Source organism: Pseudonaja textilis, chromosome 9 (assembly GCF_049901715.1).
Source record: "Pseudonaja textilis isolate UNSWEBS1 chromosome 9, rPseTex1.2, whole genome shotgun sequence".
Classification (NCBI taxonomy): Eukaryota; Metazoa; Chordata; class Lepidosauria; order Squamata; family Elapidae; genus Pseudonaja; species Pseudonaja textilis.
This window is the reverse complement of record NC_141998.1, coordinates 24024847-24043188: the sequence shown is the minus strand read 5'-3', so window position 1 is coordinate 24043188 and position 18342 is coordinate 24024847. Positions and strand designations below refer to the sequence as shown.

General features: G+C 37.4%; 1 protein-coding gene across 7 annotated transcripts in view; it reads left to right on the top strand.

Moving 5' to 3' along the window:
• The first annotated feature begins 2429 nt into the window (after positions 1-2429).
• ARHGEF12 (Rho guanine nucleotide exchange factor 12) overlaps positions 2430-18342 on the top strand; it is a 60805-nt gene continuing 44892 nt past the window's right edge. For 2 of the 7 annotated variants that reach the window (XM_026709180.2, XM_087939158.1), the window contains exon 1: positions 2430-3505. In XM_026709180.2, the coding sequence (XP_026564965.2) occupies positions 3474-3505 (32 nt within the window). In that variant the 5' untranslated portion in view covers positions 2430-3473. Of the gene's footprint in view, positions 3506-17607; positions 17624-18342 lie in introns of those variants that run through there. The other 5 variants (XM_026709182.2, XM_087939159.1, XM_087939160.1 and 2 more) reach the window with 4 other exon arrangements.

Here is an 18342-nt window from a genome sequence, read left to right as displayed (position 1 = left end):
CTTCCCACCATTTTCTTCTTCCCACCATCCAGTCAGAGCTGAAGAAGCTTCTTGGATGAGAAGCTAAACATCTTCAAAGAAAAAACAGAAAGTTCAGTTGCCTCTTGAAAAAAAAGCACCTTTGGGACAACCGGGAGACCTGGCTGACTGAGAATTTCCATAGACTTTCTTCTTTTCTTCTCTTTTTTCCTTTTCTTTCCATAGACTTTCTTCTTTTCTTCTCTTTTTTCCTTTTCTTTCTTCCTTCTTCATTCCTCCACCCACCCACCCACCTTCCTTCCTTCCTTCTTCCCACCATCTTCTTCTTCCCACCATCAAAGTCAGAGCCGAAGAAGCTTCTTGGATGAGAAGAGAAACGTCTTCAAAGAAAAACCAGAAAGTCCAGTTGCCTCTTGAAAAACAAAAAAACAAAACACCTTTGGGACAACCAGCACCTGGAGGACGGAGGATCTCCACAAACAAGTCTTCTCTAATGCAGGTCATTCTCCTTGTGTCCACTTTGTGTAATGATCACTGGACTTAGGCACAAACTAGATGACACAGCAACATACTGTAGAATGACCTCACTTGCTGAGAGAGAGAGAGAGAGAGAGCAAGATTTGTTTCACATCAAATATCATTTGTCTGAAATGGTATAGGGTTTCCTGCTTGAGCAAGGGTTGGACTAGAAGACCTCCAAAGTCCTTTTCAACTCTCTGTTCTGTTCTGTTCTTCTTATCTTTGGGTTGCATAGCCAAACGATGGAATCCATGCTGGAAAAAAATCCCACAAGAGCTTCAGGGTTAACCAACCTTTTTGCTTCTATTCCTCCTGGCTTTTTAAAGTTTTAATTATCTTAAAAGACTGCAAGATTTTCGCCGATCTTATTCAAACACCGGCCAAGCCAAAAACACCACGAAGGAGGGGAGGAAACTCTTGACATTTTAAAAAGTCTTGTTTTTGTGAGCAAGATGGTTCTCCTGAGGCATCAACTCATCTGTTTTGCCAGCCCGGCTTTCCGCGTCTTGATGCTTTGCATATCGTGTATGTGCACGATGTATATTGGTATATAAAGAACCGGTTTTGTGACCGAGCAGGCTCATAAGCACACTCGGCTTAAAGCATTAAACATTTGGTCTCTCTCTCTGTCTCTGTCGGTCTTTTTTTTCCCCACTCCGTGGAAAGAAGTCCATAGGAAGGGAAAAATAACGAATAGCATCACCTCGACTGTTTGCAGACCTCCCCAAAGGGAAGTTGTATGGTTCACAGAGTTGGAAGTCTGCATTTGGGGGGGGGGGGTTGCTCTTAGCTGCAGAAGATTGTGAGCAGTTATTGTCCTTGCCTTGTGTCCTAACTTTGAAATCTCTCTTGAAAAGGAAGGAGATGAGCTCGGTTGGTTCACAGAAGTGGAAGCAACTTTGCAACTCCGTCCCAATTTCACTTTTGTGGCTTTGGCTCTTTAGCTCTCTTTGCACGCCATTCCAGGCCAACTCCCTTTCAGCCCTTAAGTCTCTTCTTTGGAAAACCTGCATCCCCCACCCACCCACCCCTTATTCTTAAACAACGCGGCTCCTGCTTTCCAGAACTTCCCATCCTTCGAGGGACTCCTTTTCCTCGCATCCCTTTTTTATTTTTTTATTTTTTTCCATCCCGCGGCGGAAGCGACAAGGCTACGGGAGAGGAGGAGGGAATACAAAACACAACCACGTCAGGCGGAGTCCCGGCGGAGGGATCTCGCGAGGTCGGGTGGAAAAAAAAAAAAAAGCTGGAGCGCGGGGGGAGGGAGGGAGGGGGGAGGGAAGAGCGGCGGCGGCGGCGGCGGCGGCCAACGTCGCAAAGGGAAGGGAGAGCCGAGGCGAAGGAAAACGAGTCCCGGGAGTGCCGGAAAAGGCCGAAGGTTGCCGAGGGGGAGCCGAGGCCTGGCTGAGGGAAGCCGGCGGGGACCGTTGGCCTGAGGTAAAAAAAAGATCGCCTCAGGAGCGGCGGCGGCGGGAGAAAAGACGGACGACGACGACGACGACGACGGAGAAAGCAAAGCAGCGGCTCGCCAGGCAGCGGAGAGCCGCTTCTCCCGGGCTGGGCTTCGTCGGCGGCCTCTCGTCGTTTCCAAATCTCCTCAGGCGGGACGGGCCGAGTCGGCCGAGCGGGCCGGAAAGGGCCGCCGGTGGAGAGAGGGGCGGAGGGGGCGCCTCTCAAGCCGCCCTGTCAGCAGCCCCGAGGGCGGGATGAAGCCCGCCGAGGCCTAGGAAGCGGGCCGGGGGCCAAGGTGGGCTCCGACCCGGCCCTCAGGCGCGGGACTGTCGCGGGGGGGGGGCGCGCCTGGCTTCGTGGAGGAGGGGCTCTGCAAGCCCCCTCCCCTTCCCACCCGCCTATGTAGGAATTTGTCTTTTATTTTGTATTTTTATCTCCCTCAAGGTATGGTGTGAGCTCCCCTTGGAAGGGGCAGCTCCAAAGGGGACCCCGCTGTGCCCCCACCTCATTTTTGACACCCCCTCCCTCTTAAGGAAAAGGCCTGCCTGCCTGCTTTCTTTCCTTTGGGGTGTGTGTGGGTGTTTGGGGGTGGCTGCTTTCCATTTGGAAAGGTTTGAAAGCCTGCCCCATAAAGGCTTTTTTTTTTAGGGGTGGGGGGTTTGGCTTCTCAGCACCCAGACCTTGCAGAGATCCTGGAGGAAATCCTTTTTTTTTCTTAAAGAGTTGGAGGGAAGAAGCTAGAAAGGCCTCCCCTTTCCTGGTCCCCTGCCCTGAATATCAAAATCAAAGCCCCCCCCCCCAGTTCTTTTTCTGTTGGTTTTCCTTGGGGTCTTTCTGGAAGGGGAGCAGCCCCCAGCCTGTTGAGGATTCCTCGCCTAGACCTATCTGACTGTCTTGGACGCTGTAGAAGCCTGGAGAAGATCCACCCTGAATCTCTACATTAACCACCCCTCTCCTGCACTCCCCCGGTTCCTTTCTGCTGTTTATCTCTGGGGTTTTTCTGGAAGGGGAACAGCCCCCCAGCCTGTTGAGGACTCCTTGCCAAATTGAGGACTCTACCTGGCTGTCCTGGAATGCTCTAAAAGTCTGGAGAAGATCCTGGGGTTGTGATGAGGGAACGAAGGGCTGGGAAGGAGGAATTGAATCGGAGGCACCTTCTTCTTCTTCATCATCATCATCATCCTCTTCCTCGGCCGATTAACTGTCCTTCGACGGAGATGGGTCTTCCTTGCGAACCGAGGCGATGTCAGGGGAGCGCATCATGGCTGTGACGGCCTTCCTTTCTTGCTGGCAGAAGATCCCGGTGGCTTTTCCCCGAGCGTCCTGGGAGGTGGATCTTTTGGAAGATTGAAAGAAAGAAAAAAAAAGAACAACAAACCTGTGTGGCTTTTAATTCTACTCTCCGTTGGAATACGGCTGGATTCTGAACTTGGGTGTGGAGTGTGGGGAAGTGACAGTCGCGTAAAAAATTTGCCCGTAAGATGCAGATTGGCTAAAAAGTCGTCCTGTTGCCGGGGGCTCCAATGAGTGGCACACAGTCCGCAATCACGGACAGGTCAGTGGGGACCACCATCTGCTGCTGCTGCTGCTGCTGCTGCTGCTTGCTTGGGATGTGGGTTAAAAAGGAAAAAAAAAAAAAAGTTCAACCTGGTGGCTTACCTGGAAAGCACAAAGGTGGTCATGAATAAGGCTGGGCTGCGCTTCTGGAGTTGGCTTTGGATTTGCTGATTAAGAGGTCGGGGGTTGCCTTTCCAAAATGTGTCGGTCTAGTAGTTTTCTAGGCCACCAGACTGGCAGTTTCTGAGCTGAAAACCTGATATAAATGCAATGAAGATTTGGGCTATATAGAAGATCCTGGCCTCTTAGGTGATACTGTATCACTAGCAGTAAAGGTCATTCAGGGTGACGTTAGGTTGCCTACCTATGTCCCAAGTGGTTTAGTGGCACAGAATAGAATAGAATAGAATAGAATAGAATAGAATAGAATAGAGCTGGAAGGACCTTGGAGGTCTTCTAGTCCAGCCCCCTGCTCAAGCAGGAGAACCTATACAATCTGAGACAAGCGACTGTCCAGTCTCTCCTTAAAAACCTCCATTGATGGAGCACTTTTTAGTGGATTGTTTATCTCTACCTCTGGAGTCATTTTAGCAGCCAGACTTATTTGGTTCTCCAGAACTAAATACTAAAACGTTTGTTCGTGTAATAGAAGAGAAATGTTATGGTTGGCCTATGGCCATGTTGTTTCCCCTCCCTTACCAATTTATATTTCTACCCACCCCGTTTCCTCTCGGCAGTTGGAGACTTGGGAATGATGTAGTCTTGGAATCTATAAGATACTCTTCCACTGTAGAAAAAGGAACCTTGTTAACAACTTTGGTCTGGCCTGCATTTCTCACTCTTCATTATTGGTTATATTTACTGGAACTAATGGGAATTGAACAACAACTGGGGAATCCTAGTATATTGGATGGTGATCAGGGTCATGTGATAATTTTAAAGCATGAACTTTTCATCTAATATTATATAAGTGCAAAATCCACAAGCTTGTATGATGACGACAACGATGAGGTGCAATATCATAAATAGAAAAGGTGCATGTCATTTTTTTTCCCTAGCAGATAGCCAATAACATTTTAGTTTGCCATTCAGGTACTTGGATGTTACAAGAAATAAATGCTTGGTTTTGGAATCAGTGTAACAGCGCTGAAGAATACATTTTGTAAAAGAGTTGAGTCAGTAGGAACATAGATTATTTATGATCCATGGGATCATTTTTGGGATTCCCAAGCTGACTACAAAGTAAGATGAATGTGGTACATTCTTACATTTCTAAAATGCTGAAACTATTTGGGGGATGGGAAGTGTTAGTTGAAATGAGGATAGATATCTGGTTCCTTTTAATATAATTTCATTGTGAAAATTAGGGATTCTGGATGATTTTCCTAATTAGATTCATCTTCTAAAATATAGTATAGAATAATACAGATGTTTTTATTCTGTAGAGAACGTGTGCTGAAGCATTATTATTCTTCAGAAAGACTTTGAAGGTTGTAACATAAAAATGTGTATTTCTGTAGCTCAGCAGAAGATCTGCACGACTATTTATGTTATACTTCAACACAATAGTTAACATCAAAATAGGTGGGAAGTATATTGTAATAGTGAAATATATTCTCTATTACTGAATTAAAGCAAGTATACATTTTTCCGGATTCCTTTTATAGTCTTTTTATTCTGTCAGTTTTAAAATTACTAGTGATGCTGGTAACAACTCAGATGCAATAGCAACAGTGAATATATAGGAAGCTGATAACTTTTGTTGCTATTGTCCTTGTTTATCCTATTGGAGCTTCTTTTTCTAAGGTAAATATTTTACTACTCTCTCCTTTGTAAGCCTTAATTGGAATATCAAGTGTATATAATGGTCTCTGTAATACAATGACAAAATTACCCGATTGCTACTTTTGGCAGTTTGATATTTCTTCAGTCATGGATTGAGTCAATGTGCACTGGATAAGATTGTATCTGCCTAAACTACTTGCAGCTGTTCCAGATAACTTTGTAGTAGTGACTTTGTGTTAAAATCATTAATTTCTTTGTGCCTTTGACTTCAGAAGTCAGATTGGTGGGGTTGCATGAGAGTGCCTTTGCAGTTGCAGTATCAGTAGATTGCTGAAAATCTGTTTTAAACTGTGTCTTGAGAGGAGTAAAAAAGGAAGTGTAAATTGAATTTTTTTTTTTGCTGCACTATGGTTTAGGCATATGTAGATGAGGCTTGATCTGCTCAGAAATGGGTTGTGGCATATTTTTGCTGATAACTGGAATAGTTATCTTTATCCATTTCCATCCAGTTCATTGGGATTTTTCAGTATGCCTGTAATTTTTATGTAGTTGAAAATCATATCATTCCTCTAATTTTATTGTTCTTTATAGCAATAGAGGACTATTTTGGACATTACTGCTGTCATTAATATGAAGTGAATTTAGTATTTATATGTTAAGGCAGGGTATTTGCTATTTCAGTGACATTAAAATATATAATCTTACTGCCTCTTGAGCTGCACTTAATAAATTTCATCCTTGATATTTCTCAAGGGTATGAAATTTGTCTCCTGCTGTTAGCTTCATTCAATATCTATATGATTTCATACAATTCATTTAGAACACTCGAATGAGTTGCTTCTTTTAAAATATTTTATTCTCAGATTAAATAATATGTGATAACACAAAACAGTTCTTCAAACATTTATGTAGTAATAAGTCCTACTGAAGTCAGTATAGCTTATGCTTGAGTAGATGTGTATATGAATGTAGTGCTAATTACTTCTGGGTTGATCACGGCTAGTATTAACAATATAACAATAAAATATTCTTCAGAACCAAGTAATGGGATAAAAAGAGTGTTTCTGTTCCAGTCTGATTGCAGACAAGCTTTGGACATTTTCTGTCTTGTGTCATTTGTGATAGGGAATATATGGCTGAGCTGAGTGAGATTCAAGTTTTTATTTTCATTGCTGGGCAAGCTGGGGCTCGGATGGAATTTGGAAAAATCTTAAGATATGAACTCTGGCATATTATATTGCTGCAGCCTAGAAACACTGAATGCGCCTGCTTTTTAAATTTGCGAACTAGACATTCTTTTCATGCATTTTCCAAACTATGCTCTTTTTAAACTTTTTAGAGACATGGCATGTTTTATGCTTTTTATTTTATAGAAATAAAGACTAATCCTGGAGTAAATTTATATGGGTACTTTTAAAAAAAAAAACCGCTAACCATTCTATTGGGTATTTTCTGTGAAATCTACTTGAATGGACAAGGATTTATATAATGACTTCCAGAGGATTTTTTAATTGTTGCTTTTTTGCCCCCTTCCCCCTAGATGCTGAAATTGATTGAGGTTGCAGGCATCCTTCCTATTCTGAATGAGCTCCGCTGAGTTCTAGGGACTTTTTTCATAAAAGACATGTATAGAATTATAGTGCAATTGTTATTAATTAACTTGATTAAGTTCTATTGTCTTACGAGTGTATGTCCATATTACACCATATATCATTTCTGATACTCAGCTGCACAGTCAGGAATCAGTTCAAGAAATTCAGTTTGTTTTTGTATTTTCACAAAATCTGGACTAGCATACTTCATCTTGATCATCTGTAGTGTTCAGGCAAGTAAATTATTGTTAACTGCTCTTTATATGAACAGTGGGATATAAGTGTATTTAATCCAGATTAATCCACAGTCTCCTTGATTCATCAGAGAAACCCATTGAAGACCATAGTATAAATCATATCATAAGTCAAAATGCATTTTAGTTACTTAAATTCCATTTATCAGGTAAATATCACAAAGTTCATATTAAAATATTACTACCATGTTATGAAACAATTAGTACAATCTATTTTTTGATCAGATAGATCATAGTGTGTAGGTAGCTTCCTATCGCAACAATCTTGAGAGGAAGATGAAGCTATAAATGAGTGACCTGAAAAGGGACACATCTATTAGGCAAGGCAATTAGAGCCCTGCTTTGGCTTCCATGGGAAAGGGACACTTGAAGTGTGTAATAATTTATGTTGCCTAAAAGCTACTTTTTAATATTTAGGGAAGCATCGAGCTGGTTTGGAAACCAATTGGCAAGAAGAAATCTAAAGACTTCAATATAGCTTTTTCCGTACAAAACTTTAAATGAATATCTAGTTACTTTGTTTTAGTGGAGCATCAGATACTACAGAAAAGTTTGTTCTTATCTAATGAATACTTCTCTTTTCTTTAGCAAAGTTTCAGGAACACCATATGTGATGTGCAACAAACACCATGAATATAGCACAACCTCGATCTTTGCTTAGTTCTTCCTTTTCCTTTTTCTTCCTTTCTTAGTAAATGTTTAAAGTTTTCTGATGGTTACAACTACTGTAGTTGGTTATGTTACGTCTAGGCTTCTGTCAGTAGCTGATGCTAGATCTTGCTTTTCTGGTTTTGAAGAAAGCTGAGATAATTACTTGGGTGGAGACATGATACTTGCTGGCCAAATATATGTAATTGTTTGGTTGTATTGAACTTATGACATAAATTGTTAATATCTACAGAGAACTAAAAGATTCAGAGAAATGATATACTGAGTTACTTTCATTCCATTCAGAACATCCTTTTCGGATATACCACCATATGAAGAAAACTTATTCAATCTTCATATTTCAGATTGGCTGCCAAATACCAGAGGGACAGATTTTTGTAGCAAAATCTGCATGTGAGAGCTGCTGCATGATTTTTTTCAGAGTTGTATTAAAATCCGTAGTTATTCAGATATACCTATTGGTATTATCCCGAATCCCTCTAGTTTACAACTAATAGCTTTGTAGATATAGGAAAATTGGAAATGATTAAGTTTGTGTTGATGTTAACAACTTGCTGAAGATTTAATGTTTGAATAAAAAATAAATTAGTCATAACCATTTCTTTATTTAAAAGTTAGGGTTATAGGGTTGGAAGGGATCTCAGAGGTCATCTAATTCAACCCAGGAAAGGAATGCTGATTCCATCCCGGATAAATGGCTGTCCAGTTGAAAAAGCACCTTTACGTGTGTCCACTCTTAAATAACTTTAAATATGCTAGCAAGGGAGTTTTATCTATAAAGTATTGTTATACGATGTAGAATTGATTCTTGTTCAAGGATTGCATAATGAAATTAAGGGAATTTTCCTCCACCCTCAACCCCCCCATGGCACATTTTGTCATGTGGTGCTCTGTTCCTGCAACTCAGAATTGCAAGATCACATTGCGCATTTTAGCAAAAAGGTTGTTGAATTTCAGTGTGGATGAAAACATGGCTTTTGGTGAAGATTAAACAGGGTTAATTTCCTATTAATGTTAAAAATAATCCCAAGGACATACACTCTTCTCACATAAATGTGAACCAAAACTTCTGAACTTGTCCTTTCCAACGATAGCCTCTTTCTATTACTGTATTTGAATACAATCTTAGATTTATTTGTACTGTTGCTCAAACAGAAACTTCCCTGATATATTTTCCCCACCTCAGCTGAGAATTCCAGGAGTTATAATTCCAACATATTTCAAGGTATTAGATTAAGTAAAACTCTTCAGAGATACTGAGGCTATTCTACAACATGTTTTTGAATGCCGGGACTTTTGCTGTTCATAACCTCAAGGTATTAGTTTTAAATTTTTACAAAACTTTACTACACTTTTATAAACTATGATTCTTCTGATGCTGTTTGCTTAGTATATTTTGTTAACAATACTATAAAACAACATATCTTCTGATAAGTGATGAACATATCTGGGTTTTTTTTAAATGTGAAAAAATGTTAATAGTAAAGTACATAGCACACCCATCCTACATATTAACAGCCTCAGTATTGTTCAGATGAATTTAAAGGGGGGATTATGTTAATTTTTTTCTCCTAACCCAGCACTTCTCCCCCCCCCCCCATAAAATCATATGTAGAGGATGTTGCATAAATAAACAATACATGTTTGTTTATGAGAAGCAGCCAGAGGTTAAATAAAAAGATAGGAAGTTGCCCATTCACTGTTTAAAGGATGAAATACAATGTATGAAAACGTGTATGGATTGATCGAGAATGGTTTTCAAGATTAGAAAAGGATATGGAAAGGTTATAATTTAACCTTAGATTTAACAATTCTTTTGTTTGAAAAACCCCGTGCCTTTAATTTCTTTAGCTTGTTATTCATATTTACTTACCCTAAGGGGGTAGCCTAATTAGTATGTATATATGTACATTCATTACTTTGTTTTGAATGCACACTCTCTAACTAAAGTGGCAGAAGGAGGAGCAAATCCAGAGCAAATCAAGGAAAATAGAAGCTTTATATAGGACAATTTCAGCCAAAAAACCCACAAAACCTGACACTGTTTAAAATTACTAAGGGAAAATAAGTGGGATTTTCATAATGTGTATTGTGAACAGAGTTATAAAAAAGAAAAGAAAACAGGAAAAGGAAGTGGACTGTCTGATCTTAGGGTTGCTTTTTTGTTTGGATTTTTTTTTAATCCTTTGGAAATATCTTACAAGAACTTGGCATCCTGTAAAGAAAAGATAAGAGCTTATAAGAGTATGTTCTTGCAGACATTTTAAGATTTTGGCCAAACTATTGATCTTTATGTGGCATTAGTAGCCTATAATGTCCCTATGGATTCGTAATAAAAATAAAATAGTCTTGGTGTCCTAATTTCTGAAAACAATTTTTTTTTTAATGTATTCATTTCTATTACAAGAATAAATATCCTCCATTTATAGGCAGATGATTTTATATTTCCCATTGTGTTGTTTGAACTGATCCCTTCACACGTGCTTCCCCTTCACATGTAAGTTTCTATCCAGTAGTTTCAGGGGGACAGAAAATGAGTTGAGAACCGTATATAGTATGTCAACAATTTTTGGGGGGACTCGGGCCCCTTAGCATATGTGGGGGGGGTTCTTTCTACATTTGGGGGGTTTGGAAAGTTAAATACACAGATTATGATTTGCATATGTGTGTGGTATCCAGTTTATCTCTTAAAGCTCATTCCTCCCACTCCCTTGCAAAATGGCCGTGGTCCTACTGACATTTGAATTTATAGGCAGTCCTTGACTTATGACCACAATTGAGCCAAAATTTCTGTTGCTAAGTGAAACAGTTAAAAGTGAATTTTGCTCCATTTTATGAGCTTCCTTGTCACAGTTGTTAAGTGAATAACTGCAGCTGTTACATTAGTAACATGATTAAGTGTATCTGGCTTCCCCATTGGCTTTGTTTGTCAGGACATTGCAAAAGAGGATTGCATGTCCCTGGGACACTGAAACTGTCATAAATATGAACCAGTCGCCAAGCATCTGAATGTAGATCATGTGACCATGGGAATGCTGCAGTGGTCCTAAGTGTGAATAATGGTCATAAGTCACTTTTCAGTGGTGCTATAATTTTGAACGGTCACTGAAGTTGAGGACTACCTGTATAAGGTTTTTATTTTTATTTTTAGGCTTGCAACAGGATGTGCTGATTTTGGGATATGCACTTTAAACCTCTGCTTGTTTAAACAACTCACAAAATTACGCTGTCTTTATTATGATCTCATTGGGCGATGTGGCATGAAACACAAGATGTGAGTTAACAATATGGGCCTCTCAGTGTGGATAAAGAAGCGACATGTGTAGATTGCCAAAGGGAAAACTACTTAGTTGTGTGCTTGTATCCACATGAATGAGGTGTGGCTTTGCAAGGGCAGTATATTTGGAATAATTTAATTCGCTGCTTAGCAAAATGAGGACTACAAAGATGTGACTGACTTATTTGAGCAAATTCATTGTCATTCCGCACTTATTTGACCAAAAACTGAAGTACTTTAAAAGAATATGCAACTCTCAAAACTAGTAGTATGCTTCTATAATTTGATGAAAAAAAATGCAAACAAAGAAAGTTGTGGTTAGTTTTGTGCAAGCTATTGTGGTTTCAGAAGCGGAAGTGATTATTTAGAGCTGGGTTTTATAAAACCAAGTTCACAAAGTCATTAGTCTACTCTTGTTTAAACTGTTTTGTCCACTCTTTACCTATGTTAGTGTCCTAAAAAGCTGATTTTCTTTGGAGGGGAATATACATCAAATACTTGTCAGCATTTCAGTTTATGCCAATTTTCTATTTTTAGAATATAACTTTTTTAGCTTATTTGAAGTGCTTTCATTTGGGAGATGGGAAATGGCAAAAGATAGCAGTACTCCCAGCTATCACAACTTGGAGATCTCCCATGTAGTGTGAGAATTTTAAAGTTGTCTGAACTCTCTGTATTATTATTCATTACTGGGGTTTGCCAATTGTTGGCAGGTATTAAGTAGAAGGAGCAGCTGATATCTTTTTAAGTATTATTTTTATATATGTAGCTAATGCACTGTGTCAATCCAACTGGACCCCACAGAGTTTTCAATACCTATAATAAATACTATAATAATATAATTGTACAACTATAGCAATATAGATCATAATAATAATGTCAATATAGGATAGAAAAGTATTAATGCTCTTGAAATTTGGTGTTGTAGAAAACACCTGAGAATACTGTGGACAGCCAAGAAAACAAACAGATCCTCAGACAAATCAAATCAAAATTCTCATTTGAAACATAGGTGATCATCAACTACATCAAGTATTTGATGTACATTCCCCTGTATTCTTCCTATGTGTTTTGCTCCTTTGTAGTGGACAAATGGAGATGTAAGCCTCTATCTTCCCTGCCCTCTGTTGGCCAGATGTACCTGCCTTATTGACCACAGCTGCACCTTAGGCCAAAGGTTCTTTCTGTGTGCGTAGGTTTATGACCCTGGAATGCTTGTACAATTATTCAACGGATTGTTGATTAAAAGATGAGGTTAAATAAAGCAGCATAGAAATGCTAGTAGTAAAATGTATAATGGTTTTGTTTCCCCAGAGGTATGTGTACCTTTCCATTTTATCTTCTGTCACACTGATATGTGCATGAGGCATGACAGGCTAAAGCACCCATGGATTCCCAATTCATGGATGAATAGAAAGCTTTGACAGTGTTACAACAAATAAACTATTTTTAGGTATCTTGTTTCTCTCCTTTGAAAGAACAACTGATTTGAATGCTCGTACAATGTATTTTAAAAACTATATCTTTGCTAAAAATCGGAGGTTTGCCCATTTGTTCATATTGCCAAAATATTTCCTTGACACTAAAAACTTCCTAATGTGAATAGTTTTTACTAATGTTCTGAAGTGTGTCTGATTGATGTTGCACTCCATATTTAAAAGATATAGGATAGTGTCCATTAATATTGATATGCCAACTGCTGATAAAAATGGTTGGAATTAAGATTATTAGTATATGCACATATACACTTGTATATCTGGACATGTTTTAAAATAACTATGTATGATCATTTTGCAAGGTGAGTGTAGTGCAGTAAGAAAATAAAATAAAATATATGTTTGAGGTACTATTATTTTTAATTTTACTCTTTTTGATTTGAATATCCTTGTAGTAGGATATAAGTAATTGACTTACAAGATAAATAGAGCACTGGGCAATGAGATTTTGCCTTTAAAAAGTATATTGATATAATGTCAGGAAGGTTTCAGTATATTTCCTAAGAAATATTGGATCCTGCCTTTCTACTGCAGTCGCAGCAATGGAAAAACAATGGTATAAATTAGCTTTTTCTGTTTCTGGAGCTTGTCTATGTCTACTAGTTGCAAGGGAGAAGAGATGGCGTAAGCAGCGTTGCATAAGTACTCTGAAAATTTTATTAATATTAAGATGAAAATTACCCGAAAAGGCCAAGACTAGAAAAGTGTATATTAGCTTTTCCATACTATGAAATAAAATGTTATTTATTAAAGAGCAAATTGTTGGAATAAACACATAACAACTATTACTGCTGGGCTTAGAGATGTTTTAAAAGTATTCCGTCACTAGAGTTAACTTAAACCGCAACCTTCCTACTCAAACATTCCATTACTGTTCTTTTTTTTTCTTTTGCTGTATAGACATAAAGTTCAATTTGATTACTATGTATGAATTTGTTTATATGTCAGCATATTTGCAATAAGCTGTAGACCAGCTAACGAGCAGCAGAGTATTTAACTTTAGAAACCTCTGAGAAATTGAGAAAAAAATTAGAAATCCATAATGTATATACTGATTCAAAATCATTTGTATCCTCTCCTTAAAATAGTTTTGTAAATTTTGAACAGAAAAAAACCTTGTAAACAAGAAGTTCATATATTATTTTATAATATATCATTTACATTCTTATCACATAATTACTGTATAAAGAAGTACATCAAGATTAATATGCTTAATTATCAAGTGACCAACTGACTTCTGTTTATTTAATGTTAGAGAACACCTGAATGTCCTTTGTTTAAGAAATTATATAATTAAGAGTGTTTAGATCTTATGTTTTTATTTCCCACAATATTTGTTTTAACCATTATGTGGAAAAAGAATTCCACTTACCAGAATTAATGAGGCACTATTGCAGAATTATTCTCTGGTAACAATACAACTTTGAAAAAAAGGTAGTTATTTGTACCTCCCAGACAGGTTTTTTTTTTTAATAGATATATACTTTTTCACATAGAAATTGGTTTTTTTGCACGTCTGCAATATGTCCGTGACCAACCCCTCCCCCATAACTTTCTGGCTGAATATTTTCACCTTCTAATCTGGTGATAAATTGTATTGAATGTTAGCATTTAAACTTTTAGCCATAAACTTTATTGTCAACATCAAGGTATTATTTTGTATTTCTCATTAAGAAATTGAATTTCTGTAAGCTGTTTGGTATTCTCAGGGTATTTATATGGTATCACTGATAATAAATCTTACAAAAGAGAACCCTAAGGCTATTTAGTAACGCTGTATTTATTCATTGCCCTTCAAGTGATGAGGCTTCTGTTCCTTGGAGATTTGTCCATATCTGCTGTGCACAGCTCTGAGAATCTGTGCATTTCCCATGCCTGACTTTTAATTTGGGGTAAAGGTCTATTAATTCCATATAAATATTTACAGCTGCTTTGTTGTTATGTCAGAAAGCTCTGGTGAGTTCTTGCAAAGTATAATGTCTCTATTAATCTGAAACAGAGAAGAATAAAGTAGGACTTAAAAACTTAGTATGCCTAGAAACCTGTGTATCCATCTATACCTCCATAGTGCTCTTCAAGCTCGGCCTGAATATTTTTTTAAAAACAAAACTTAAATCAATAAACAAACTGATATTAATTGTATGAGTAACACTTAAAAATCCCTTTAATATAAAAGCAAGGTAATACTGGATTTCTTGTTGATAGACACATGCATTCTCCACACTGCAATGAGAGTCCAGGAATGAGATAAGACTCCTCTCTCTGATGTCATCGAGCTGAGTCTTGGGTAAACATACCAACGCCCATTTTCTAAATGTCTGAAGCAATGGAGCAAAATGAATGGAGAGAGTTTGGGAAGGGAAGCCATTTTGAGAAAACTTGAAATACATGCAGTATTGATTTTAGCACACTTTAGTGATGTAAAGTTACTTTGAGGCATTATAAAATGTACTATACATAAACTGGCTGCTCACAAAGGTATGATTGATTTATAAAATTTAAGAGTACAGTTTCTTCAATCTGAAACTAATTGATATAATTTATTTCAAAATATTCTTTATTGATGGAGATACAAGCTGTTGAACTAGGAATAACGCAATTCTTATTTAGCTTAAACAGGCAGGCAAAATTAAATGAAAAATGTAAAAATAATGGCAATAAAACTAAAATTATTCATGAATTTGCCTTGTATCAAAGAACACATTTTCAACTTTCTTAAGATCTGTTGTTATTTATCATGTTCATAAACTCATGTAAATTGAAGATTAGTTTATCAATCTAATGTATATGACTGCCTCTTTGCTGAGGTAGAATTCATTTCTGCAAATTTAGAACTTTCTCCTTAATAATTGCTTGATAGGTGGCATGGCTGGTAAATGGAGTAATTCAGCTGTGTTCAGATTTCTGCTAAGCTTTGTTTTTAGAGCTGCAGAATATTTTAAAAGCATTATTTGCTTTATAGCAAAATCAATATTAAAAAGCAATAGCATTGGTTAGCCCAAATCAGGCATTAACCATAACTTAAAATTTACAAGAGATTTCAATGCTGTGGTATTTTAATTGTTGTTTATATGGCCATTGTTTTATACATTATGTTGCATGTTAGATGTATTGTTAGTATATTTTAAATAATAATTTAATCTGGAAAGACAGTAGTTGTAAGCTACCTTAGCTCCTCTAAAAAATTTTGTGCTGCTTATTCCCATTTAAATATCTCAATTTAAAAGGCGCGAAACAAATATTGGCCTGACGTGTAATGTCAGGTTCAACAGAAGTTAAGTAACACCATATTTGTTTACAGAGAGGGACCTGAGGTGATTGGATTACTTAATACATAAGAGAAATGTAAAGAATGAGGAACAGATCTTCCAGAATTGGTTCATGTTTTTCTTCCTCATCACAATATCTGTGTCATTCCATGCACTGAAACATTCAGAAATGAAGTGCTGAACAACACGCTGACACATACTGACGTATTTTCCAGTGAACTGAAATATAAACGAAAATCTTTCTTTCTTCAGTTGCATAGATGCTGGTTAACAGAACTATAGCCATCATATTGCCTAGGGCATGGCTAGAGTCTTGAGAAGATTTACATTAATCAAACACAAACAGACAGTGTAGCGTGAAGAAATTTCTCTCCTGCCAGCATTGCTCACAATCCTAATTAGGTTTATTGGGGCAGAAAAAGAAAACATGTCCTTCCACTGCTCTCTATCTTCCCCATGTTGGTTAAGATGCTAACTCCTCTTTGAACTGATCTCTTAACCTTTATTCATTCCCTCTTGTGAGAGGAAGGCCCAGATTCCTGAATATTGTTCCTAATGTGGTTTATAGTTGGCAGACGTTAATTTCTGAAAGACCTGGCAGACAGGGGGAAAGCAGCAGTAGACAAACAAAATGTTCTCGACTGGGAAGCCATGTAAAAATATTCAACAGCGTTAAATGAGAGAAATTGAGAAAAAAGCAGCACTGGGAGCCTGGCAAAAATCTAGTTGAGTAGAATTTGAGTTATAACCAGGTAAAGCAGAGATAGTGAAAAGAAACATAGTGGAAAATAGTATAGCATTGGGAGGTGAGCTACAGCATTAATTGTCATCTTAGTAAATGAGCCATATAGCAAGATAATAAGGAACCCTTTTAAAATAGAAGAAAGCCTTTAGTGATGAAAGAAGTGTGAAAGACATTTTTATAATAACGAGTTGCTGGAGACATAATAATAGATTCTCTTTCCTATACATCATTTTGTTCTCTGTTCATGGATCAAGAAAATTAAAAACTAAGATTGTGAGGGATAAAACCTCTAATGTGAAATGTGTTAAAATATTTGTGAAAGTAGTACTTTCAGTTTTGATGAAATGGCAGTACATCCATCTTATACTAGAAAATGGAGAAGTAGCCAGATCTGAAGCTATTACAACCACTGCATAATCGTGGATAATAGATCAATTCCATTTTATCTAAAAATTAAGATAGCAGAATGTCTGATTTTTCTTTAAAAAAAGAACACATAAAAATACTATAAAGCAAAAAACTCTGATTCAGTATTCCTTGTTCTAGTGCCTTCTGTTTCTGCATTTTGGGGGTGATGGCTGTTGTACTTCAGTACTCTGGAGACAATTTGAGATAAGTTGTTTCATACCATTTAATGTTGTATTTTCATGTTTACCTTTTGCTTTGTACTGAAGCTTCTTTATTTTGGTTTTTAATTTAGCTGACCATTCAGGATAAATTAATGCCCAGATATAAAGCATACTAATTCTTTCTTGTAAGAATATTTTCAGAAGAGCAATATATATAACTACTATAATCCGTTTTGCTGCTCTGCTAACACCACAGTACAGTAAATGCTGGGAGGGAAAACTGATGAAACTCCGCCTCCTTTTCCTGTCTCCCAACTGTTTAAAAGCTTTCAGTGATTTTAAAGCATCTCTTTAAAGAAACCATCAAAACCAGATAGATAGCAGGTTTTTGTTTTGTTTTTTAACAAATTTGGCTTTTGAGTGGAATGACTTTTCCTGGATATTTTTTTTAAAAACCCAGGTAATCTCCAAGTCTTTGTTTCCTTGTATCAGTCGCAGTTTAAAAATAGCTGGGAAATAGCTTATCTTGAGAATATATGGCAAGCAATGTATATAACAGTAGTTAGTATATGTGTTCTGTGCAGCTAGGTTATCATTGTGCACATGCTTTTCTGAGAGATGGTTTCTAATTTGTGAAAGCATATTTTGCTTTCGTGAGCCTCTGTTTGAGAACAAAGCTTTTGACAGCCAAGAAAGATGTCTTGCATGGAGGAAGCAGGCAGCAATACTGTTCTCTTGATCAGGGATTCTGAGCTGAATGCAAACCATTATCCAACTCACTTGCCAGCTTTTGTGATTTATCCATGTGCAAGGCTGGTTAATGTCTCTATGGTAGTTATTGTTCAGTGTTAGTAAATGATTATAATATCTTATTTATCTTTAACAACATTGTAAGAGGAAACTGCATTTAGTAATCAAAGTGGCTAATTTAATAGGAATGAACCAATGGGCTTTTTGGAAAAGAAATATTACATAGTCTGTAATCTATTTTAAATTGACAATTTCAAAATTGGACCAGTGCAGTTTTGCAATAAGCCACTTTGAAATAGGATCACTGGCTGGGTTACATTATCGTTGCTTTAAAAAAAAAATCAGTCTGCGAATTACGTTGTCAGTTTGTATATTTTATTAGGTTGTCAGTTTGTATATTTAATAATACTGGTCTAGAATTAGAACAAC